The 24,751-nt window shown below is 41.1% G+C and overlaps 1 protein-coding gene across 13 annotated transcripts in view; it reads right to left on the reverse strand.

Annotated features, from left to right (window-relative positions):
* Ptpn13 (protein tyrosine phosphatase, non-receptor type 13 (APO-1/CD95 (Fas)-associated phosphatase)) overlaps positions 1-24,751 on the reverse strand; it is a 152,412-nt gene that overhangs the window by 8,020 nt on the left and 119,641 nt on the right. For 8 of the 13 annotated variants that reach the window (XM_013502743.1, XM_013502741.1, XM_013502737.1 and 5 more), the window contains 12 exons: positions 23,779-23,965; positions 21,487-21,645; positions 20,499-20,670; positions 20,195-20,405; positions 17,119-17,192; positions 15,203-15,264; positions 12,804-12,897; positions 11,998-12,135; positions 10,957-11,045; positions 4,979-5,034; positions 2,826-2,929; positions 991-1,139 (listed from right to left, as the gene is read on the reverse strand). In XM_013502743.1, coding sequence (XP_013358197.1) covers positions 991-1,139; positions 2,826-2,929; positions 4,979-5,034; positions 10,957-11,045; positions 11,998-12,135; positions 12,804-12,897; positions 15,203-15,264; positions 17,119-17,192; positions 20,195-20,405; positions 20,499-20,670; positions 21,487-21,645; positions 23,779-23,965 — 1,495 coding nt within the window. The remainder of the gene's footprint in view (positions 1-990; positions 1,140-2,825; positions 2,930-4,978; positions 5,035-10,956; positions 11,046-11,997; positions 12,136-12,803; positions 12,898-15,202; positions 15,265-17,118; positions 17,193-20,194; positions 20,406-20,498; positions 20,671-21,486; positions 21,646-23,778; positions 23,966-24,751) is intronic. The other 5 variants (XM_005401354.2, XM_005401349.2, XM_005401347.2 and 2 more) reach the window with 1 other exon arrangement.

Raw genomic sequence — 24,751 nt, forward strand, 5'->3', positions numbered from 1 at the left:
ACACGTGCGGTGTTGCGGCCAGAGTTCTAAAGTCAGCACTTGCACTTTTCATTTCCTTACTCAAAGAATATGCATTGAATGCTCATCACAGGCAGGGGACTTAGTCAGTTTGGGAATACAGCTGTGAGTGAGAAGATGCTCTCCTGGAGCTTATGGCTACTGTGAGAAAGAGGTGATAAAGTACATGGACAGAGCTAACAAAATACGCCCTGAAGAAGTTAATAAGCTGCTGTGATGAAGAAAAACAAAGATCTACTTTATTAGGAGGATAACGGGAATTCTGGGGCAAGCTAAGTACTTAAAGAATTTAAGCCCCATTTCTTCAAGAGACTTCGGGAGAGGAGAGTATATGCCTTCAGTACTGCGAGCTTCAGGTTCTACAACTATACAGTGGCATAAATATTTTGAGAAACGTATACAAAGCGACAGCATGCAGCAGAACCTCTCAGTAAAGTTAGCTCCTTTTAGAGGTCTCAAAGCTCCGGAAGCAGGCAAATGAGCAGGTGGGCTGGGGCGGGGCAGTCAGCCCAGGCCCACAGGGGGCTGCTTCCCTCTCCCCCGTGCTGAACATAGAGGGGCCGCAGCGCACCGGGGCAAGGGCTCTGACCACTGCTGCGGTCGTAGAGCTGTACTAAGCTACGCACTGCTGCTGACAGTAACCAGATCACATGAAGGTTAGCAGATGGCTGGAATTCATACTTAGCCTTTGCTAGTTTTTAACTTTTTATACTTACGTATGAGGCAGGGAAGATAATCTTCAGGGAAATCTACCACGCTCTGAGTGGTTAATATGACCGCCTTAAATCAATACTATTAGGATCCTAGTGAGAAGAATTACTTACTGCTAGACAAGATGGTGCTTTTACAGGTAACAGTAAGTTAACTCCCGGTAAATTTTCAAAAAATTCTCCTAACCTCAGGCTATTAAGGACGCACATTTTCCCTACAAATAAGTGCATAAACGTTGCTTGGCTAAAAGGCGAAGTTTACCTCCAGCTCCTTAGAAGGGATTCCCTGATCCAGTAAGCCCTGCAGCATCTGAATGACAGACTTCAACCTGGCACCGCTGTACCTCCCTGAGGGCAGCACGCGGACGACAGGGAGTGCAGCCAGCTCCTCACTGGTCAGGAAGAGATGACCTAGCAGGAGAGGAGAAGACGATGATGATTCTTTAGAAGGATTTCCTCCAGAACTGCTGTGCCCAGTAAGTGGCCTGATCTGCACTTGTTATCACCTCCTGTGTGTTTGCAACAGGGAGAACCTTTGCATAGGGGAGCACTAGTAAGGCAGCACCATCAGCAGGCCTAGAGAGTGGTCAACACCAAAGTCTTCGCACAGCATGGCATTAGGTCATTCCACAGTGTGCTCAGAAATGCTTAACGTGCTTGATTCTCAATTACTCATGTTCTTGAGAAGAGTTCATGTTGCTTCTTTTTCCTTCTCTTTGTTTCCATGACACTACTTTTCAGGAGGAAAACATGTAGTTCTGTTATTATCTTGTATGCAACTGGTTTCTAAGCACTTGGGAAAGATGAAGAGAAACACTTTAGAAATACTCCTATAGGAGAGACGGCTCTAGTTTAATCACACAAATATCTCAGAAAAGCCAAGGGCCTAACTGAGTACCTGTTCTATGGAAGTCACTAATAGAAGGCGACTATTATCCTAGAAGAAGGTAGGTGAGGTTTCTTTTTATTTTTTATTATTATTATTTTTTTTGTCTTTTTGAGACAGTCTTGCTATGCAGTTCAGGCTGACCTTGAGCTCACTTTGTAGCCCAGGCTGGTCTCAAACTTGCAACGATCCTCCTGCCTCAGCCTCCCGAGTGCTGGGATTACAGGCGTGCGTGTCCACGCCTGGCTTGAGGCTTCTCTCTACTATGCCTGCCTAAGTGTACTGTAGTTAGCTCAGTCATTTCATTAAGTACTTTGATGATGCAGCTAGTGTGTAGCCACAGTAAGCTAGGCACCATGAGACCCCAGGAGGTCAGCGTCTGGCTGGGAACACAGAGCTGACTCATGGGAAATAGCTCTCAGCGTTTCCAGGTTACTGAGTGTGAAGGAACAGGAGCTCCAAGGTTGGGTGGATGAGTGCGGGGACCGGACAGTGTGGTTGGCAAACACACACACACACAATCTACCCACGCTGAAAAACTGTTAATTTAACATCCTTAGTTCCTTTTAAAAAACACTTCAAATGGGAAAACCATGCTCTTTCATTATGCCAGTACACCATTTTTAATACAAAAGCAGAGAAGTAACACCTGGACAGAATATATCTCCACTGGCTCAGTAATAAAATGAGCAGGTGGAAGGCTGAGGATGTTGCTCACTGCACAGCACCTGCCTGGCAAGCGTGAGGTCCTGAGTTCGATTCCTGGTACAAAAAAAAAAAAAAAAAAGGAATGGATAAAAAGAGCAAGTGGTAGTAATGGGAAGAGACCACCTGACTGGTCCCTGAAAGACAAGGGTGGAGTCAGGGAAGTAACTCCCTACCTTTCCAGCAGGCTACCTGTTTCAGTACAAATAAAACATGCTCCTTGACTTCTCATTCCCCAAGGGCAAAATTATGGTTTTGTGTGCCCGCTTAAGGCACTTGTACGTTCGCTTGTGTGATCTACTCCAAGCCACTGAGCGTTTCGGGCTCCGCCAGTGTGAGTAACACGGTTTTATAGCGAACGTTGCTGCTTGTCTGTGTGATCCAGCTTTATGTACAGAAGCACGTGATGTACGAGGATGGCAAGGTACCATTCATATATTCTGCAGCTCATTTCTAAACGCAGCCCCGCCCACCGTTTTCATGAACAGATTCTAATCAACGCTTGCCTTTCGTGGAGTCTTCATGGTCTGCCGGACCCACTGGCAGGTCACCACTTCCCCAGGTCACCTCCTCCTCCTCCGTCTTCCCTTCCTGCGGCTTCTGCAGTAAGCTGTGCCAACAGAACACATTTGCAATGTTTTCTCTTCCTCCAAAAATACGTTTAAACATCACGCCCCCTAACTTCTCATTTTCACTAAAATTATTATAGTATTTTAAAATAGATTATTTGATTTAAGGAAACCCTAAATCCGTTAATTCTTAAAGTTTATTGCTAGGTACACACTGAACTGAGGTGCAGAGAAGTTTAACCGTTTTCAATCTATAGTCACGCAGACCCCAAGCTGGGCCACGGCGATGGAGAAGGTGGTGCTTCCGCTTCCGCCCCTCCTGGGGTGGGGGACACTGACGTGCCAGCAGAGCTCGCCTTTGTCCAGGGCCAGCCCACCTCTGCATCCCATGCAAGCATCCACAGTCATCGGAGAAACACCCCGGATGCCACCGGAGGCCAGAGGGCGCTGCTGTGCCTGGGCCCTCACTTACTGGAAGGAAAATCCACGAGTCCCACTATTCTAGGGGTGCACAGCAGACGGCTTCCCTCTCATGCGGATGGAGAAACTGGTAGAAAACTAATGTTTTTGCCAAGGGAGAACGAGAAAGGACTATGTAGAAGTTTGGGCACATTTGCACTTTCTGCACGTCAGGGAAGAAGCAGAGCATTCTGTCCGATGACACCCTACAGGCCGCAATCAGGCAGGCTAAGGCCCCAGTGTCAGCAATGGGGCGGCAGTTAGGCTGCCTTATTCCGGGTGTTTTCTCTGCTCCAGCTCACGGTGGGCCCAGGTGACAGGCCACGCATACGCTCTGCATCCCCGAGGCTGGTCTGCGCTCCAGTACACATGCGAGGCCGTATCTGGAGATCCTTCCATCGTCCTAGTCCTTCTCATTATTTTGAACAGCTGCTCAGTATTTTGCTGCGTAAGTGCATCTTAATCTACTGTCTCTTCTAGGGGCTTTTGCTACTATACACAAAGTTGCAATTATTTATTGCAGCATTCTAAAAGAACACTGCATTCTCTTGTAGAAAGGCCTCTAAACACCTAGGGCAGCAGGACTCAGTGAGACTCAGATATGCAATTGCTGGATTGAAGGGGAATGTATCACTCTAATCTTTGTAAGATACACTATTATTCTGTTTACACTAAGAAATAACATTAATGATTATAACAGTAACAGCCTTCGTGATTTTAGAGACGTTAAAACAAAAACAAGTACATCCAAGAATTAGTAATGAAAACAATTTTATATTTTAATAATATTCTCAATTGCGTTCCAAAAAGACTCCACTAAATTTACCTTCTCTCTTCCTCCTCTATCCCCACTGAACAAAGCATAAGAGGTACCTGTTAACTGAGACCACTCTTTTTTGGTATTTATTAATCATTAGATATAAAACTGCAGTGCCCGTGTCTAACTTAGTAAAAAAATTCACTGTCAGTTTGCCTTTCGAGGAAAATGCAAATAATTCTTTTTCATTGATTATCACCACATATGAAGCGAAATTTATGTATAATCACTTTGCTTGTCAACTATATGCACAACTTTTCTGGTATACAGTGTTACAAAAATTTTATAGCAGAAACTTTTTTTTTTGTGGTACCGGGAATCAAACTTAGGACCTCGAGCTTGCCAGGCAGGCACTGTGCCACTGAACTATATCTCCAGCCCAAAACTTTTTAGAAAGAAAAGCTCCTGAGGAGTTAAAAAAGTTTCTTTCTATCCTTGCTTTCATTATTTTATTAATGCAATTAAAAATTTGGAAAGTACAGAGAAACAGAGAAACAGCAAACTAAATTACCCGCACCCCCAGCAGGAGAATACAATCACCGTCACTGTGAGAGAACCTCCTTTCAGGAGGTTCTTGCGTTCAGTTTTTCCCACGGTTGAGCAAAGGAGCTTTTACGGAGCAATAGTGTAATAAATGTATTTCCAGCCAATACAATTTCATTGTACAAAAATTTTGAAACAGTTTAAATATTTAATCATATTTCCATAATTTATTCAACCAGTTTTATTTTACTGGGAAACAAATGGAAATCGTCAAAGCATTTCTGAGAAAACAGAATAGCACTGTTACAGACACTTTGAAAAATTTTCCTACCTTTCACTGTTTAGTTTTTCTTCACAGTATTCTTCACAGCCATTCACTTCAGTAGCCTACAATGAAGAAAAATTAAAATTAAACTACTGTAACACAAATCAATCTCATGTTTATTTTTGTGTGAATTTGCTGTTCTTGTCCATCCTTATATTACAAAAGCACACATGACATTCAACCAATACACTGCAGACAGTGCCTGAGGGGTCCTCAGTGGTCCAAGCATTTCTACTGTCACCCTGACGGATCTTCACGGGCAGTGCGGCTTTCTACTTGCTATATAAGGACATAATGAGTAATGCGATAAGGAGAAAGCAAGGGAAAATGCAAATTAGTGATTATTTACATATGCAGATTTGGCATACGCTTTTGTACTACTTCAATTTAAACATTTTAAAATCTGAAAATAGATCAGGCTGGGTGGTGTGTAGTATAGTCCAGCTATTTGGGAGGCTGAGGCAGGAGGACCACTTGACTGGGAGTTCAAGGCCAGCTGGGACAACGCGAAACAAAACAAAACAAATCAGACAATAGCTCAAGGTGGTAATTCAAATGTATCAAATTACCTTGTCCTTTTATAATCCAAGGTCAATAATCTCGTACTTGAACTGAGTGTGGTCTTTCGTGATCACAATACCGTATGAGTATGTTTGCTACCACTAGGACTTGTCAAGTTGTATATCCTTAAGTGGTGAGTAAATCCTCCATTTCAGTCTTTATCACAACATGTTATTTTAGCAAATAGGAAATTCTTTTTACGGCATGGCTCTGGGTGATCTGGTCCTTCTCTACCTGTCCAATCTCCCTTTCAGCACTAGGCTTCAAACCTGTGGGTATTTCACTGGTTCAGAACTGCTCATCTCCTACCACAGAGCTCTTTTTTGGCAAGCACATTTTAAAAAAAAATTTTTATCTTTTGTCTTTTTGAGACAGGGTCTCGCTATGCAGTTCAGTATGGCCTCAAGCTCACTTCGTAGCCCAGGCTGGCCTCAAACTCACACAGACCCTCCTGCGTCAGCCTCCTGAGTGCTAGGATTACAGGTGTGTGCCACCAACCCCGGTTTAGGCAAGCACATTTAAAGACACTGACTGTAAGTGTCTTTTTCTCCTGAAGACATTTCCTAGCCCAGTGATGGCAAAACTTTAAGAGCTTTCAACAGTAACAAACAGCCCAGGGCCGGGGATATAGGTCAACAGCATAAGCGCCTGCCTGGCAAGCACAAGGTCCTGAGTTTGATTCCTGGTACCAAAAAGAAAGTAACAGACAGCCTGCTACGGAACAAGTGCCATAGGTTCACCATCACTGCTCTAGCCACTCCGTCTAAAGCAGGTTTCCTAGGTTATTTTTTGTTACACCTTTAAAAAAACCAACTCCTCTAAGCTTCATAGACTCTCTCACCACTTCAAACTACATATGTAAAACATTCCCTGCTTACTTGCATGTTCACTTTTCTCTTTCCCTCGCCATTAGACTGTGGGTCTCAGGAGGGCAGAGACGATGCCTGTCTGTCCACCACCATGTGTACACAGACTTATGCCTGAGACACTGAAGATGATCTCAGGTATTTAATCAAAATGACATTTTAACGGGACCTTTGGTTGCAGACTTTGTGGAGTGAAAAAAGTATCTGCATTCTGGACGCAGGAGCGAAGGCTGCTGTGGTGCTGTCTCAAGAAAGACTGAAGCTTTGGCGCTCGGCCAGCCTCTGTGAAGGGCAGCTAGCCGTCCAGGTCCAAGGCCAGAAAGCCGTGCGTGTAGGAGCCTGCACCCTGCTTCTACAATCCGCGAATTTATAGTGCCCAAGGCCAGATGAAAATGTGGGAGCCCTCATTTAACAACTGTTAGGAACTCCGAGACGGGGATGGCAGGGCGCTGCATTAGACTGTAGCCTCAGCACCGGGCTCTGAGGCTGCACTGGCCGGTGTGCGCAAAGCCAGCTTGCCCCGGGTCCTACAGGCAAGCATGATTATTATACAGATGACGAGAGGTTCTGTCAGAACTGGAGGTTCTGTGTGGTTTCAGAATACTTGCAAATGTTTGTAAAATAACCGGGATTAGAAATGAACTAGGCAGCATATGAATGCATATCAGCATGCTAATGCCATGTTTGGAGGACATGTTTTTCCTGTCATGATCCTGGCTATTCTGACCTCATGGGGAAGTGTCTGTCTCTCAGGAAGGTCACGTCTCTAGAGACATAAACAGACCAACATCCACCTCACATCAACAACCAATTCCTCCTTCTCTGTTCAGCCTTCAGTTTCAAAGCTGTGTAACAGATATCCCGTTTCCAAGGACTCAGCGTCCTGAATGTTTCCGGCTGACCCCACTGTACAGAACGATCTTTCATCTCATCTCAGCTGTCCAATGTCATTAAAGAGCGGACTTTCAAGCCAGTGTTAGCAACCCGACCCACCTACTCCCACATAGACTACCATTCCCTTCATTCTTCATAACCTGTTCAGAATTTCATATAAGCATTTCACTCGGTCTGTCCCTTGGTATAGCCTTTACAAGACTGCGTTTACTTATTTACACGTGCACGTCTCCCACGCGGATCACCGGACAGCATCCGCAAATGTAGGAGAGGAGCACTGGTGTCTCTTTCTACTGTCATCCCCAGCAAAACAGCCCCAGACTGGTTCAGAAACAGCTGAGTAAATAGTGCGAACTCTGGATGACAAGTTATAATAATGTATATGACTAATACTCATTCTTTTATTCATAGACGAAATACAGACACTGACTGAAGTATCCTAAGAGGCAGGGAAATGTGGAGACACCTGTAATACAGAGGGGCACAGGCGATGATTCTGCATGAGTAACCACCAGTGGGCTCACCTTTCCTTTTCAAGATGACTGTTCTGCACTTTGTAACTTGAGTGGCTTACATTTCTCCTTTTGGTGTGGGCTAAAACTTCCACGATTGTACAGCATGCTGTAAGGGCCAATTCAGGGACTGCTCTACAACGTGTTTAGGATGAGCTGCAGATAATCTACTTATAAAAGGCCATATACAGTATGTGAGTATAAAAAGATATATACAAGGAAAGACATATATGAGACTATTTAAATATACTCAAATATATATTGATATGTTGTATAACATACAAATATTTTAATAATATAAAATATTTTAATACAACATATATGCTGGGGATTAAAGCCCAGGGCTTTAGCTTCATGTATGCTAAGTAAACGCTTCATCATTGACACTGCATACCTATTATTTCTCTTTTATTTTGAGACAGAGTCTTGCTGAGCTTCTCAGGCTAGACCTGAACGTATAGTCCTCCTGCCTCAGACTCCCGAGTAGCTGGGGTTATAGGTGCATGCCACCATGCCAGACTAATAGACAAGTTCTGAAGCACTCTAAAAACTAGCCAGTATTAAAATGTGGCAATATTCTGGAAATATAAGATGAAACAGGATACTTCTCCAGAATACTGGCTCAGTCTTCCTTTCAGCTATGGAGAGGAGTCCCATATACCACTGTGAATTTGAATTTTCTCCTCATGAACAGAATTCTCATGGTGATTTAAATATCTCGTTTGATGTAAATAAAACTCTTTAAGTTCTTACCTAAGCATCTGTTTCCCCTTTCTTGAATTTATTTCCTTACTTTGTTTGCTTACCAATAGTTAAAATTACTTCTCAATTCCTAAGAAGTGTTAATTTTTTACTTCTGTGGATGCATGGGCCCATAACACTTGGGCTCAAGCACTGTGTATTCTGAATGCCCAAACGTACTGGTCTATCTATATTTTGTTGGGAAGACAAAGAAAGAGTCTCCATGTATAAGCCTTTTAAAGACTTGTCCTAGGTAGTTTAAAATGCTAATTTTCCTGTGTGAACTTTAGAAACATTTTATCAAGTATACCTCATTTCTCAATTTTTTTTTTTTTTTCCTCCGGTACCGGGAACTGAACTCATGACCTTGCGCTTGCCAGGCAGGCGCTTTTGCCGCTGAGCTAAATCCCCAGCCCCATCATTTCTCAATTAATAAAAGTTGAAATATTTTATAGGAACATATTCAATTTATAAGTGAATCCAGGGAGCATTTAAAGTTTAGGTTTTCTATCAAAGAACAAGAAATGTTTTTCTTGGATATTTCTTTCATGCTTCTTTGTGGTGTTTTAAATTTTTCGTAAGACCGGTCAGGTACATTTTTTGGTTGAATCTATAACTAGAACTTTTGTTTGTAACACTATTAATGAAATCTTAACAATTGGTTAAGCAAATTTAACTGGTTATGCAAATTTACAACTGGTTAAGCAAAGACTGTGGTACACACTGAATTATGTACCTCCTACCCAAATTTATAGGTTAAAGCCCTAACCCTCATAGTGGGTTATACACCTAAAAACAGCACCCGATCAAGTAATTAATGTTTCAGCACTGCTGTAAAGACGGGTCTTTAATCTAACAACGCTGGTGTCTTTATACGAAGGAAACAAGGTAGCAGGAGTGCACCGACAGAGGAACGGTCACACAAGGACAGTGAAAGGTGACCATCTGCGAGCCCAGAGAGGCCTTGTCAGAAACCAGCTCTGGTGGCACCTTGATCTCAGACCTGAGCCTCCAGCGCTGTGAGAAAACAGACTGCTGCTGTCTGATACGGCCTCACCCCATCTGTCGTATTTTGTTACGGCAACCTGAACAGACCACGGCAGGCTGCAAACTGACCCGTCTGCAGAGATCAGACCACCAAGAGCTGTGCCGTGCTTGGGTGGGGTGGTGCAGGACAACAGGAAAAGGTGCGTCCACAGGGAAGCCGTCTTGGAACACAAGTCACTTACATTTTATAAAATTAATTCTGTCTGGTGAGACCTGAGCATTTACAGCAACAAACAAACAAAACCCCCAGGAACCTTTGAGGCACTGTTTTCCATAATACATAGGAAATTTAATAATCACCAGGAGATGGCCAATTTAATCGGTTATGATATAGTAACATGATAAAATAATAAGGCATTAGGAGGTGTGAAGCAAATTTATATATTCATGTGGAAAGAAGGTAATGATCAATTGTTAAGGGAAAACCAAATTTAGATCAGTGTGCTATAATTCATATTAAAAATCTTTAATGAAGAAATATATTCAAAAATCATAATATTAAAAAGATAATGGCATTTTGTCATCAGCTGTTGTTACATAGTTTAAAGGAGAATCTACATATGTTGACAAGCTTTGTCCCTTTTTTGTCTTTTGAGACAGCGTTTCACTATGCAGTTCAGGCTGGTCTTCAACTCACTATGTAGCTCATGCTGGCCTGGAACTCACAGTGATCCTCCTGCCTCAGCCTCCCGAGTGCTGGGATTACAGTGTGTACCACCATGCCTGGGCACTTCCTTTTTTTAAAGGCATCTGACATGACATTTTTGTTTTGTTTTGCTTTGTTTTTGAGATAGGGTCTTGCTCTGTAGCCCAGGCTGGGCTTGAACTCTTGGAGATCCTCCTGAGCCTCCCCAGTGCTGGGATCACAGGCATTCGCCACCACACCCAGCTTAACATGACATTTTTGAAATGGCAATTAAAGATTTTCATTTATTTTCCTAGTTAAAGAGATTTTAGGACACGCATTTTAAGTGTCATTCTTAATATTATTAATAAAAATATAATTAGAAACATTATAACTTAAAGTGCTCAGAAAATTTTTTCAAAGAGCCTATTGTTAACGATCATTAGTGTCCTGATGGCTGAAAGAACATCTTAAGTGAAACCACGGAAGAATGTACCTGAGATATTCAGTACTGTGTAATCGATTTTGAGGATTAAGAAATACTCAGCGGATGTAAGCTTCCTTGTGCATATACATTAAACATTTATGTGCATGAAATTATATGTAAGTAACACAGCTGGTCCACTGTTCTGAAACCCAAGTCGGCACAGCTTGACAGTTCTGAAGATGTGAAGCAGAAGACTAAGGACAGTGAGAAGAGCTCGTGTCCTGGGCTGTGTGTCCGGGTCCTGTCCTCACCTCAGTGAAGTCCTCAGGTAAAGGTGAGCCGTCACATTCTGTGTCTTCTGCTCTCTCTTCCGATAACCTCCCATTCGTTTTCAATGTACCTGAGAGAGAAATACACAGGTCAGGAGGGGCTTCTCAACCTAATGAAACCATAGAAAAGTTTTCACCTGTCTTCAAAAGAAGGCAGTCAGAAGACCAATATCCACAAACAATTTCAGTGTTGTAAATGTCAGGAACAAACGACAGAACATGTCGGTGTAGAACTTCTGATTAAAATTATCTATGGGACTGGAGGTGTAGCTCAGTGGTAGAGGATATGCTTAATATGTATGAGGCTTTGGGTTCAATGTCTAACACACCTAGACACACACACACACACAAACACACACACACACAGAGAAAAACCTCTACAAAACCTACCCAAAACAAAACAAAACCTACAAAAACTGCAGCGTCCTCACAATGATTTAGTATCAACTAGGGGTGCATCTTTTTTTGTTTGTTTGTTTTGGTATCAGGGATCGAACTCATGACCTTGTGCTTTCCAGGGAGGCGATGTGCCGCTGAGCTATATCCCTGGCTCTCAACTATGGGAAAATGCTGGGAATATTACTTCTTTTCTTTTCTTTTCTGTTTTTTTCCTGGTACTGGGGTCTGAATCCCAGGAGTGCTAAGCTACATTCCTAGCCCTTTACATTGAGACAGAATCTTGCTAAGCTGTCCAGGCTGGATGGAACTGAGAATCCTCCTGCTCAGCCTTCTCAGTAGTTGGGAGTACAGATGTGTACCACGTGGGCCTGGCCTGGACTATCACTTTGGAAAACAAAAGCCACGATGTTACAGACACATTTTGAGAGCTCACCGACAAGATAACCGCCTCACAAACATGGAAGGGAAAGTATCTCCATATAGGTGATAAAACCTATTTTACTTTTCAAGTATCACCAATGAAATGGGGGAGATACTAATGGATTTTATATCTACTCAAAATACGTCTACTAGAAACATCCTTGTACTCCTTAGAGTACCCATTTATCCATGTGGCTCACGTACCTGGAATACAGGCATCTCCTGCTGCATTATTTTCATTTAAAAGATTCTGGGCTTCCTCGTCCACAACATCCAGCAGGGATTGGATAACTTCAGCTTCTTGAGGATCGTCATACATCTCGTCATCTTGTGTATTAGATTCTTGAAAAACATTAATTTACATGAATTTTACTTAGAAAACGCTGAATGAGAAAGGGACAGCGTGTCAGCACCTACATTTCCAGCATCTGCTCTGGAAGGCAGCTGTGCTCACCCATGCAACCCCATCATTTTTAGTTCTAGAATACTCTGGCTGTTGTGGCAGAAGACCACAGAAATGCAGTTTGCAAGAATAAGCCAAAAATAATGCTGGCAATATATCTTCCCCTGGAGACATTAGCAATTAAAGGTTTATTTTCTTAAATTAGTCTCAAATTATTAATTCATGAAAGGAACCCCCAAAAGCTACATTACCAAGATTAAGGTACTAAACATCCTCAAGATAAAGTTTCTAAGCTGATAGGCAGCCCGTGAAGTGCTGCCTTACAGAGCACAGGAAACACCCGGAAACACAGCAGCTGTCTTTTCAATCATGTGAAAGAAATTACAGCCTCAGAGATAAGAATAGATGCTGGATACTTGTATGTTAATGCAGTTAACAATATTAGTTTTATATTCCTTTATTTTCACTCTTCTATTTTCTTGAACAATAACCTTTCCTTTTAAAGCTACAGTGAGATGTAAGGCCAATACAAAAGGGTATCCGATATTTCCGTTACCTAAAGTTCTAGGGCACTTAGAGTAACTGGATGATGTATTTGGAAAACTACCTTCGGGCCCAGTCAGATTTGCTGATCCCTTCCTCTGAGAAGTAGAACATTTTCCTTCGGTGTACAAAACTTCAATTATTTCTTCCCCGTTAACCTAAAGTGTAAAGCAGAGCAAACCATCAGGTTTCTATTTTACTATCCTCCAGACTTAGGGAGGGACTGCACACGGTCCCTCTCCCCTTCCTCCCAGTACAAGGTCATTTTATGTCTTCCCAACTTGAGCCTGTGGGAAAATCAGTGCAAACGAAAAGTGCAAAGGGGTGAGGCTTTCCATCATCAAAGACATTTGGAAGCACTAGGTTAAGTAACAGTCTTTTTTTGTTCCAGAAATTCTTACATTTACTTTACAATTTTTGAGTTGCTAAAAAAGTATATTATGAAATCATTCTTGAACTTATTAGACTACAAAAATCTCTTACCTGAGACATAGTTTATGGATTTGTCTTTCAAAGAACATTTTTGAAAAGCTGAATGGGAGTACAAAAGCTTAGAAGTTGAGGGAAACAGAAAAACTTTGAATTTTGAGGTGATTATATGGATAGACTTCAAACGCAGTGATGTGTTAGTAAAGATTTTCATATCTAGTCTTGATCACATGCGAATTTAACAAAAATAACAATGGATCCATAACTGTAATAATTATTGAACAAGAGAATGTAACTTTCTAATGCAATGATGAACTGCAAAGCACGTATGGAGCATAGCTTATAGAAAGAAAAATCTGGGCTGGGTTACACCTCATCAGTAGCATGGACCAGCATGAGGCTCTGGGTTGCATCTCCAATGCCACCAGGAAAAAAAAAAGATTTGGGTAAAAATATAAAGTTAAATGATTAGAATAAATTAAAACAATTTTGTAGAAATAAAAGGTTGTGGTTTTCTCAGGTCTCATTCTCTTATTAAGGGAGGACAAACACATGGTAGATGTGACAGAATTATAAACAGTGGTGTCAGTGATGTCAAAAAGCATCACTGGATTGTGAAATCCCATCTTCCATGAAAAATTCATAGTATAGACATTAACATTCAAGGATAGGACACTTCCTGGAAGATACGAACTCCAGTGAAATTGCTGACAGCAGTGAACAACAAAAGTCTTGGTTCCTAAGGTTTCATGTTAATTTAGGAAAAATTCTACTGTTCTTTCTTTCAACAACATGCTGATATTTAAAAAGAAAATAAACACTGTCCTGCATGAATAGCATGAGAAATGCATAAAAATTCAGTTTTTCCCGCCCTGTGAAATTGAAGAGCTTCTAAATAAACAGTACTGCTGTAGCTCCATACAAACATTTGCATGCACAAACACTCTTTTTGGTGTCATAATCGTTTCTGCCTTAACATTTTTTCTGGTGCAGTATCTTTCCAGGAGTTGCTAAACAAAGCCACAAGTGTAAGGTAACACGAGATTAAAAGCGCAGAAGTTTTGGCTTTTGGTCAGTACATTCATTTTCTTGTACATCAAAGCTAGCTCATGTCTAGAATTCCATAGAAATTATAGGACGTTCAGATTACTAGAGGAGGAGTGCATTTCACACAGAGAGATGCCATGAACTTTACACGTGTAGAGACTTTGTGTAGGAAGGTTCAGAACAGTTGGTGTGGGATGAATACAGGATAAGACAGTGCAACACAATGAAGAACCAGCCACGATCATTTTAGAAATGTACATTACATGCCAGGAAGAAGATCGTAAAAATGTCAGTCAAAGAAGTAGATTAAAGAGAGCAGGATGTGGAATTTATTATGTGTTAAGGTAGTTTTGTGACACTATTTCCAGATTTTTCTGTATTAGTCTTTAACTCTTGTTTTATCATGTGGTGAAGCCTTTTCCAAACCTTTCGAAAGCATGTAAACCTATTTCTTAGTGGCATAGACTGAACAACTGTAGGCCACTACTGGCCAACATCAACCTAAAGGACCAATTTTTCCCCCAGTACTGAACCCGTGGGTGCTCTATCACTAAGCTACATCCCTAGCCTATTTTTAAATTTTGAGACAGGCTCTCCCAAAGTGCCCAGGCTGGCTTCGGAGTTTTGCTCCTCCTGAGTAGCTGGGACTATAGGTGTGTGCCACTGTGCCCTGCTCAGTTCTTAGTCCTACTCTGCTTTTCTTCCCATGGCCTACAGGGCAACTGAAAGAATTATGCACAGTAATAAAAAAACTCCAAGAATAAAGTTATATTTAAGTAAGTAACTTATTTAAGAGCTGAGTTTGTGGCAAAGGATGTATGGTTGGTTATGTGGGGGCTCTGTGTACTTTACTTATTAATTCCCCCCAAATATCTTTCCTATTAATACATTTATCTAAAAAAGACAAGTATTTAAGCATGAAATCAGTGCAACGTGAACACAAACAATCTGGGTGTTCCGACACGACAGGAGGTGGTCTTTACCTACCTTGGAGAACGCGTCCCTGGGAGTGAGGGTGGGCTGGCCACAGAGCTCCGAGCTGTGGTGGCCTGCAAGGAACAGCACAAGAAGGAAGGGACAGCCAGTCACACTAACGGTAAAGGCTTAGCATAATGAAAGATACGCAGTGACGTCCATCTCTGCCACAGCATGCAGATGCCTGGAGACTCGCCTTGGTTACGTCCTCGGGTGGGGCTGTGGCTCAGTGGAGCGCACTGGCCTGGCATGTGCTAACCCTACCTAACCCTGGGTTTGATCCCCTGCACAATCCGATACACATAAAAAATAATGAAAGAAAAACCACATTTTTGAGGATGTTATTTTAGTACTGTGTTGAAAGAGGCCACATCACAAAATGATCAACCAAGTTAATAGAATAAAATAGAGTAGGGTTAGCCCAAGGGAAAAAAAATAATTTCTTATAAGAAAGTAGTTGACACAAAGTCTCATTTGGGGCTGAAAGATTCAGGAGTGAGGCATTAATTATAAATGATCTCAGCTGGACGGGGAGGCGCCACAGGTGCTGAAGTTCCCTGCTCACTTCATGACTCAACGGGAGATAGCAAGCGTTTATCTCACTTTGTAAAGACTATGACTTCAACACAGGAAAGTGTGCTGCGGGTGTAACTGAAAGTTACACATATTACTATATTTATAAGCCAGGTATTAATTTCAGCCCTGAGCTGTAAGTACAAAAACTGTCAAACTGTTTTCCAAAATGGTTATAACATTTTGCATTCTGGCCACCTAAAGAGAGTTCCCGCTACTGATACTGTGTGAGTTTTAAACCTTACAAAGAAATTGGTCCTATGAGGATCAAGTCAGAGAATCTCACAGACAGCTCACGAGACAGCTTCGCCAAGGAACAGGGCACTGGGAAGTGACAAAGAGTCATCTCAGAGGTCACTAGGAAGATGTCCTCCTGATTGTTTTATGAGCTGATTCTGGCCTGAATCGGAACTACAGAGGGCAGGGAAAAGGACCCCTTTCAGTGTTTAGAAGCTTTAGCTTTTAGACGATAAACAACTGTTTCAGAAAAGTTTCTTTTAGCTGCTATTGGTACTTGATACTAACCTAAAAGATTAGTTATGTATCAAGTACTGAATTTATCTTTCAAATGCAGCAAGTTCTATCACATTTCTCTGTGTCTGACATCGTAGTACTTGCAATAAAAGTTCCATTTATCGGCCTTGATTATGTAAAAGAGCATGGAATCAGACTTCCTGGGCTTAAATCTGGCTCTAGTCTTTACTAACTCCATGAGCACGGGTAAGTTGTCAAGTTTCCCTGTGCCTCAGTTTCCCTCTCTGTAAAGTGATAATAGTAACACCAGAATTGTGGAGTTACGGTGAGGATTAAAGTATTTAGAACGATTAATCTAGAATGAGCATTAAACTGCTGCCACAACAATTACTACTAGTATTTCTATTACTGTGCTCAAACGTAAGGCAGAGACTGTGCACTACTGTATTTACAATGCCCAGACCAGTGCCTGACTTAGAGGAGCTCAGTCAACACATTTTTGAAGAGAACATTTTGTGATGAGTATGACAGTATTTCACGTTTATGCCTCAGTATCACCTTCCAAGGTAGGTAGTAATAATACTCTTATTTTACTAAGAGGAAATAGAGGCTTATACATCAGTCAAGTAACTTGCTGAGGTCACACAGAACTCAGAAACTTAGGCCCACTGGTGTGTAAGTTTTGTGCTTCTCCCTGTTCTACTATTTTCCCACTATACTGTGCATTGAATTTCATTAAAGTACAATATTTTCGCTTTGATTCTGCAGAACATTCTGGAAGAGCAATAAAAACACTTTAGTGGCAACATGCAAACTTGCTGTTTAGGAAAAAAAGCTACCTCTCCATAACTACTTGTGTCAGAAAATGAATGTGCCCTTACCATTAGCTTTGGTTGACTCTGGAGTTGAAGAAATGGCAGATTTCTTTGAACTGGGAAGCACTGGCTGACCACCTCTGTGTGGAAAAAAAAAGTTGCACAGATTTAAGATAATTTGTTTAAATATCCTCTGAACTATTTAACAGTTTCAGGGGTTTTATTTTGGATGGACTTCAAGGATAGGCACACTGAAACTAGGCGCAACATCTTATGACAGTTTTCTTCTGTGTATTTTCTGGAGGGAGAGAGTTCTGACCCGAGAAAGAGTAAGAGTAACTCCTTCACATAATCTTTCTTTGGGTTTTGGTTCAACACAACACCCTGTTTCCCTTTTCACTTAAAACACTTGGGAAGTTCATAATCTAGTAACTTAGTTCTCCGTCAATCAGTAGATAGCTCGGAGATAAATTACCCTATAAGTTCTAGATTATAAGTTTTATGTATCTAAAGCCCCTGATACAAGTTTTTCTTTTAGATTATTTAAAGGGAAAATCTACATGGGATATATAAATTCAAAGAATTAATTATAAGACTAGTACCACCCAAAGAGAAAAACAGCCAAAAAGACGGTACTTCGGGAAACAGGGATTAGTATGCAGTCTCTATGGGTGACACAGGAGGGAGACTGCCGAAGGTGGGCGGTCCTGCGAGGGTCCATACACCACAGGCCTAAACACCCCTCTATGCTCTTGCTGGGCAGCCCCCAAATGCAAGCCCCTGACCCTGACCTCTTTCATCCAGGCCATTTCTCAAGGTCGTATCTGTGGGGAGCAACCTGGAAGGACGAGGTAGTCTCCCCACCTGCAAAATGCCAGACTCTTGTCCAGGCTGTTATACAATGGTGGACTCCTCAGGCTGCTCTTACATTGTCCCCTCCAGTAACGTAACCCACAGCCTGCGCGGGACCCTACCCGGCCCACAGATTGTCTCACGGGCCTTCAGGGACCCTGGAACGGACCCTTCCCTGTGCTCATGCTGCCTGCTCTACCAGTCTTTTATTTCTGTTAGTAAGTAACTCTTATATCAGTTAGTAACAAAGTCTTATTTCTGACTCAGGGGTACTATGTCATCTGCAAGACTGCATGAAATAGTAACAGGCGAGCTTATTAGCTTGCTAGTAGGTGAATTTCCAGGCCCATTATAGCTCTTGACATACAATTACTACCGATGCACATCCCTCCATTACTGCTACCCTGAGGACTTTAAAGAGGAAATATGCATAGGACAGTGGAGAGGAGACTGAAGGAAGAACCAAAAGGACAGTTACTGTGCATACCACTACCGCATCTTTAGTGACAAAGCTAAGATCAGAGTAGAAAAGCAGAAAGAAAGTGATTTCAGGACTGGGTGAATGACACACTACTGCTTTTGAGGCAAAACATTCTGCTAGACCTAAGGGTGGCAGCCATGTTAACTTTCACAAAAATATTCTCAGGTTGTTGGGAGAGTTCTCTTCTTCAGTAATTAACGTTTAGCTGGAGCTATGAAAATAACTATGCCAGTCCAACTTTTAGAAACCTATAGAGGAGTCAGGTCAGAGACTATATTCAAGAAAAAAAAGTAGTAAGAAAATTTACTTAAAAGATTCAGAAGGAAAAATGTTTATCAATTATTTAATTCATAAATTTCCATATTTAAAAGGAATAATTCACAGATACAACTGTGAATTTGGTTTACTTTGTAATCTACACAGCCTGGATCCCTACACACTGTGCAGGCGAAACAGGGGTTCCCCCACAAACGTGTTCATGCTACTGATTTTGCTCTAATCGCAGAACCTGTGAATACGTGGCTTTGTAGGGCAGAAGAGATGGGATACTGAGATGGGAAAATTACCTGGGGTTATTAGAACTGCACTGTCGTCACTGGGGCCCGCCTAACACACGAAAAGAGGGGGCAGGAAAGTCAGAGGCAGAGAGAGACGCGGCAGCAGAGGCAGCAGTGACCACTGGCTTTGCAGACAGGCGGGCACCAGGAAGCCACAGAAAATGGGGAGTCTCAGGAAGGCGGAAAAGGCAAGGAAATGGGTCTTCTCTGACAACCTACAGAGGAAACAGAGCCCCGATGATTCCTTGATTTGATCCCAGTGAGATCCATTTTGTATCTCTGACCTCAAGAACTGTAATAATGTTGTTTTAAATCACTAAGTTTATGGTAATTTGTTACAGAAGCAATAATGTTTTCTTAGTTCCATTAAAGTAAACCTGCTATTAGCATTTTAACCCTGTGAAGCTGTCCTGAGGTGCAGCTCAGCAGTAGTGAGGTGTAGTTCCAAATCTCATCAGCAGGTGATGGACACCCAGCAGGAACGATCATTCCTAGCTCTGGGAAGGGGCCATTATGGGCCAAAGTCAATCAACTTCTCTTTTTCCCTTTGCCCCAGGTCAGGAGCTGACCTTAATTTGGGCTGAAGACAAAGGTACACACACTTTACCAGTGGTGGCTGGTGAGGTTTCTGTTTGAAGACTGCTCTAGATAGTGTGGTACATAGGCGAGAAACATGAAAGCAATGCAGAAATTTGTCTATCATAAAACAATACAAAGAAGTAACTGAAAACAGCAAAGAAAGGGAACCAGAGCCTTGAGCAAATTTCCTGATGATTGCTTTATTTATAGGCTTTAAAAATCATATAAACTAGCTAGGCATGGTGGCACATGCCTATAATCCCAGCAGGCTGAGGCAGGAGGATTGCTGCAAGTTTGAGGCCAGCCTGGGCTACAAAGTGAGCTCAAGGCCAGCCTGAACTGCATAGCAAGACCCTGTCTCAAAAAGACCAAAAAAAAAAAAAAAAAATCATATAAAGCAGTAAATTCCCTTTCTTGGTATAAAGTTGACTTATATTTCTGTTACTTGTACTGAAAACATCTTAAGTGATAAATGTGTTACCTGTCCTATTAACTGGACACACGTGTTTGAAGACCTACCCACTTTAATCTGCCAGGAAGTCTATTCTAACTTTACTAAATCCTGCTAGTCTAGTCTGGTTTTCTGTAATACCCGGTAAGAGTACATAAGTATAACTGCAACCTGAAGTACATGCACACACATACGCAAAGCCCATGAATTACTGCAGAGTACCTTGTTGCTTTCAGTACCACCGAGGGAAGCGATGTGTCCAATGCTCTGTTAGCTTCTTCCAAGGTCATTCCTTGGGTGCTGACGCCGTTCACATAATGTATGATGTCTAAAAGTTGGAGATTACCCTCGACAGCTGCAACTGACCTTGGATTGATATCACTAATGTATACCACTTGATGAAGACTGTCATGCCCTCCAGATAGGGAAAAACCTTCAATAAACAGAACACAATGTTTTTCTCAGTCATAATGGTACTTAGTCTGGCCAAGAAAACCATGCTGTACAAAGCCTGAGTTTTCATTACCCAGCTCTTCCTTGTTGCACGTTAATGTAATGTCAGGCAGCAAATGGGCCAACACTGGCATCCTGGGTAATTCTAGCACTCGTCCAAGAACTAATCTGACTGTTTTGGGTGCTGCCCGGAGCAGGTTCACTGCATCAGTGTGAGTCATGCTTGTGACATCTACATCATTAACCTAGAAAAACGAAAAGGGGGCAAGTTAGGATTATAATTTTTGAACAGGAAAGCTAAATTGCCAAGAAAATGCAATGATCTTTCCAGCTTTTTACATCATATGCCTTAATGAGGTTAAAGGGGCTTTCAAATTAAAAAGGAAACTTGAAGCATCTCCCAAAGAGTTAACCGTACAAAACCTTTAAGTGGAAAAAAGGAAAACAAATCCAACAGAGAAATATAGTGTTATATGAACTCAATCTTATTGTTTCTCCAGCCCTGGCTTGTTCTTTGGCAGTGATGGCGAACCATTTAGAGATGGGATTGCCCAAAATCCAACCTAAAACCTACCTATTTATTGTAAAGTGCCAACACTGCAATTAAACCTGAATACTGAGGTTTCAGTTTAGACAAAACAACTCATACTTAGCTCGTGTGCTGACAGGGGGCTCCCCGTGGCCACTGCAGCAGCCCTGCTATAGGTTCACCACCACTGTTCTTTGTTTACTACTATGATACAGATAGGATGCAAGTCTGCTCCCTCAAGGCTATGTGCTGGACCTGTGGTCCTCAGAGTGCTGCTGGGGTTTTTAAGAGGCAGAGCTCAGCAGGAGATCAGTAGGTCCGGGGGTGTGCTCTAAGAAGGAATTGTGAGGTCTGGTGTCTTCAGCTTCCTGTTTCAAAATGTGATCTCTTCCCCAATGCATGCCCTTAAATCTCCAAAATCATGAGACGAACAAATCTCATGGTAAAGCAGACTCACCTCAGATATTTCAATAACAAAAAAATAGATTAAGTTACATGTGCACAAGTCTCCCATTCCCCTTAAAGGTCCCACCTTTATGAGCCGGTCTCCAGGCTTGAGCCTTCCGTCACTCTTGGCTGGATCCTGTATGACATCGTGAACATAACAACCGATGCTCTGGTTGCCTTTGGTTACTGTAAAGCCCAGGCTTCCTTTTTCTGATTTAATTAGAGTAATGGGCAGTTCTACTTCCTAGAGAAAGACAACAGTGATTCCTTTAAGGATGTCTATTTTACCCTACAGCCAAAGCAAAAGATGACTAGTTTGATTAGCTAAAGAGAAAAATCTTAAAAGCTTACTTAACTTGACCAAGTGAAAAAAAAAAAAACCAAGTCTTCCATCCGTGGCTAGATGGCTTCCATCCCCCAAGTATGTAAAATTGGGTTTAAGTACATTACATGTTTGTCTCTAGGTAGCAGAGACAGAATATAGGCATTTTTCCAGGATTTCCCCATTTTTGCATTTCCAGGATAAACAAGGACACATTGGGTATTCTATCTGATAACCAAAAAATGCTTTTTGGAGGGAAGATTTAGAAAAGTTTTTCACATATTTCTTTTTTTTTTATGTTAGAAATATATATATTTATTTCAATCTTTGGATGTTTAAACTGTTATAGGCCATCATGATTTAAATAAGAAGAGACAAAAATGTTTCAGAAAGGGTAAGAAACCTTGTGTTTAGAGAATATAAATTGATAACTGTTGAGAAACAGAAGAAGTGCAGAACCTATTTTTTAAAAGTTACTATTATTATAACTTTTCAGTATGGCCTGGAAGAATCATTTTTTCCTCCAATTTAATGGAGATGTACATTGAGAATAAGCAGATAAGTCATCTTCATTTTCTTGAGACTGACTTGATGAAAGGGCATATGATTTTTTTTTGGTACCAGGAGTCGAACTCATGACCTCAGGCTTGCCAGCCAAGTGCTTATGCCACTGACCTACATCCCCAGCAGAAAGGGTGTATGGTGTCCTCAGGAAAGTCTGATGAGTGAGAACATTAAAATGACTAAACTGATGGGACATATTTAATGGACTCTGAGAAGCCTGAAAGATGCTACATGAATCTTGTTCTGCTGAATTGCTGTTTTTTCCTTCAGGACACACTATATCAACAGAAGTTCTCTCTTCAGAATCAATTTGGGAAGTTTTATTTTCTAATAAACTTTTTTGTACGTCAGGAGACAATTGCAACCCAATTTGAGTATACTTTTTTGATCTCTTCCATTTGATTCTTTCTTTCTCCAGTATTTCTGAATGAAAATTGCCGCATACTTCTAGATGTTTTCACATATTTCTAAACAACAAAGATAAATGCCAAAGCAAGTAGGGGTTTGTGTTGTTTTTGGTACAAACAGGAAGTTTTTGAGTGATTATATATCAAAACTTCATTTATTAAGATGTGTACGCAAAAACATTTTAAGATTTCAACTGATACACATATGCTGGTCAGGTGATGACAGATTTCTAAAGAAATCACTCACACATCATTTTCCTTCCATTGCTAAGAATGAAGCTGAAGGTGTAGATGCTACCCACACTGACACCATTACAGGGAAACAAAATATTTGCACAGATCAACTCCAGAATACTTATTTTTTTGGTGGTGAGATATAGATGGCTTTAATCATTTTTTAAAGATAATTTTTTACAATAAAGATTACTTGGAAAACAAACAGTATTAAAATAGGTTTTCAATCCATAAAAAGGTTAATATACTCAGAAATTTTGTTTTCAAGGTTGATTTGTAGGTTTAGAAATTCAAAGGCTATTATCATAATATGAAGGATTCCTGTTGGGCATATGAGGCAAAATTGAGAGAAAATATTCAAACTTTAAAATTAAAAAGGTACAGAAGTTCACCGAAATTTGAGAAACAAATAAAAATATGATTTAGTAAGTGGCTAGTCCAGTGATGGTGAACCTTTTAGAGCTTTTAATGATACAAACAGCCTGCTGTGGCACGTGTCTGTAGGTTCACCACTGCTGGTCTAGTTTGTAGCTGGGTTTTGCAGACGTATTTCTTTAATCTCTCTACAATCCTTTCAGGTTACCAGCCCCACTGTACAGTCAAACCTGCTATGAATCAGAAGTGACTTAGCCAGGTGTCTGCCTCATGGCAGCAAATCAGCAACAGAGCCAGGGATTTGTACTCTGATTTCTTTGTCCTTTTCTCTGTTTTCTCAGCAAGAAAGATATTAGATATATTATCTATTTATTAGATACAAACATGGAGCTACTCTAAAAGGTAGCTTTTTTTCCCAACTAAAAGGAAATTGTGAGTGTCTGCATCTGCACTGAGAAAATACAGAATATCTTACCATCTCAAAGTCTTCAGGGTGGTCTTCAAGGTCATTTTTCAAAGTTGTCAAGTTTTCTCGTCTAGCTGGTTCAGAGTTGGGATGTATGCAATATTTACGCAATGAATTAGAGGAGGCAGCTTCTAAGTGGGGTTGGCAGTTCTGCCCAGGAGTCACATCCAGTGGTGGAGGAGAAGGAGGGTCACTACTGAGACAAAGAAGTAAGACTATTTTCAGATACATTCCAATGTCAACGTAGTAAATTTGTGCCATAACAAAAAATGCTCGCATATTACTGTCTGGTTTTGATTGAGATCCTAGCTACTTTTTGTCTGATTCTAGACTATGGATTTATTTGTATATTGTATGCTAATATTATCATTATTTATCTCTGTCCAGATTTTATTCTGAAGGAACTCAAATCTCTAAGAAGTATAAAGACAGGTCAAAGCATTATACTTGATTCCTCGTTGTTAGTTTAAGGCTGAAGCTAATCTTATCAGAAGATTAATATATATTTCAACTGAATTAAAAAAGGAAGAAGGAAAGACTAAATGTCTCACTCCTGGAGTTAGTTGGATGATAGAACAGAATGAAAGAGAGGAAAAACAAGAACATAAACATTTAAAACAAATATGGTTGGGCCTAGATAGTACACAGACACAACCTAATGGAGAGAGGGCCAGGGCGTACAGTTCAGTGACACAAGCATCTGGCTGGCAAGCGCAAGGTCCTAAGTTTGAAAAAAACCCAAAAAGCAACTTTTAGAGGTATTGATATAATGTTTCCTCGTATGCTTCAGTACTTTCAATCATTTCTTCTTTTGTCTTGGGTGTTCTGCCATTTGCAGACTTCTCTCCCCACTCCCTTCCCTGTGTAATCTGCTCTAGTCGTCCATGACATCACTACCTAAATAAATCTCTTTCCTTTTTGACTGAGTAGTATTGAAAAACAGTTTTCTCAATTACTACTAAATATGCTCAAGATAGAAGCA

Source organism: Chinchilla lanigera, unplaced genomic scaffold, assembly GCF_000276665.1.
Source record: "Chinchilla lanigera isolate Chin_1 unplaced genomic scaffold, ChiLan1.0 scaffold00073, whole genome shotgun sequence".
Classification (NCBI taxonomy): Eukaryota; Metazoa; Chordata; class Mammalia; order Rodentia; family Chinchillidae; genus Chinchilla; species Chinchilla lanigera.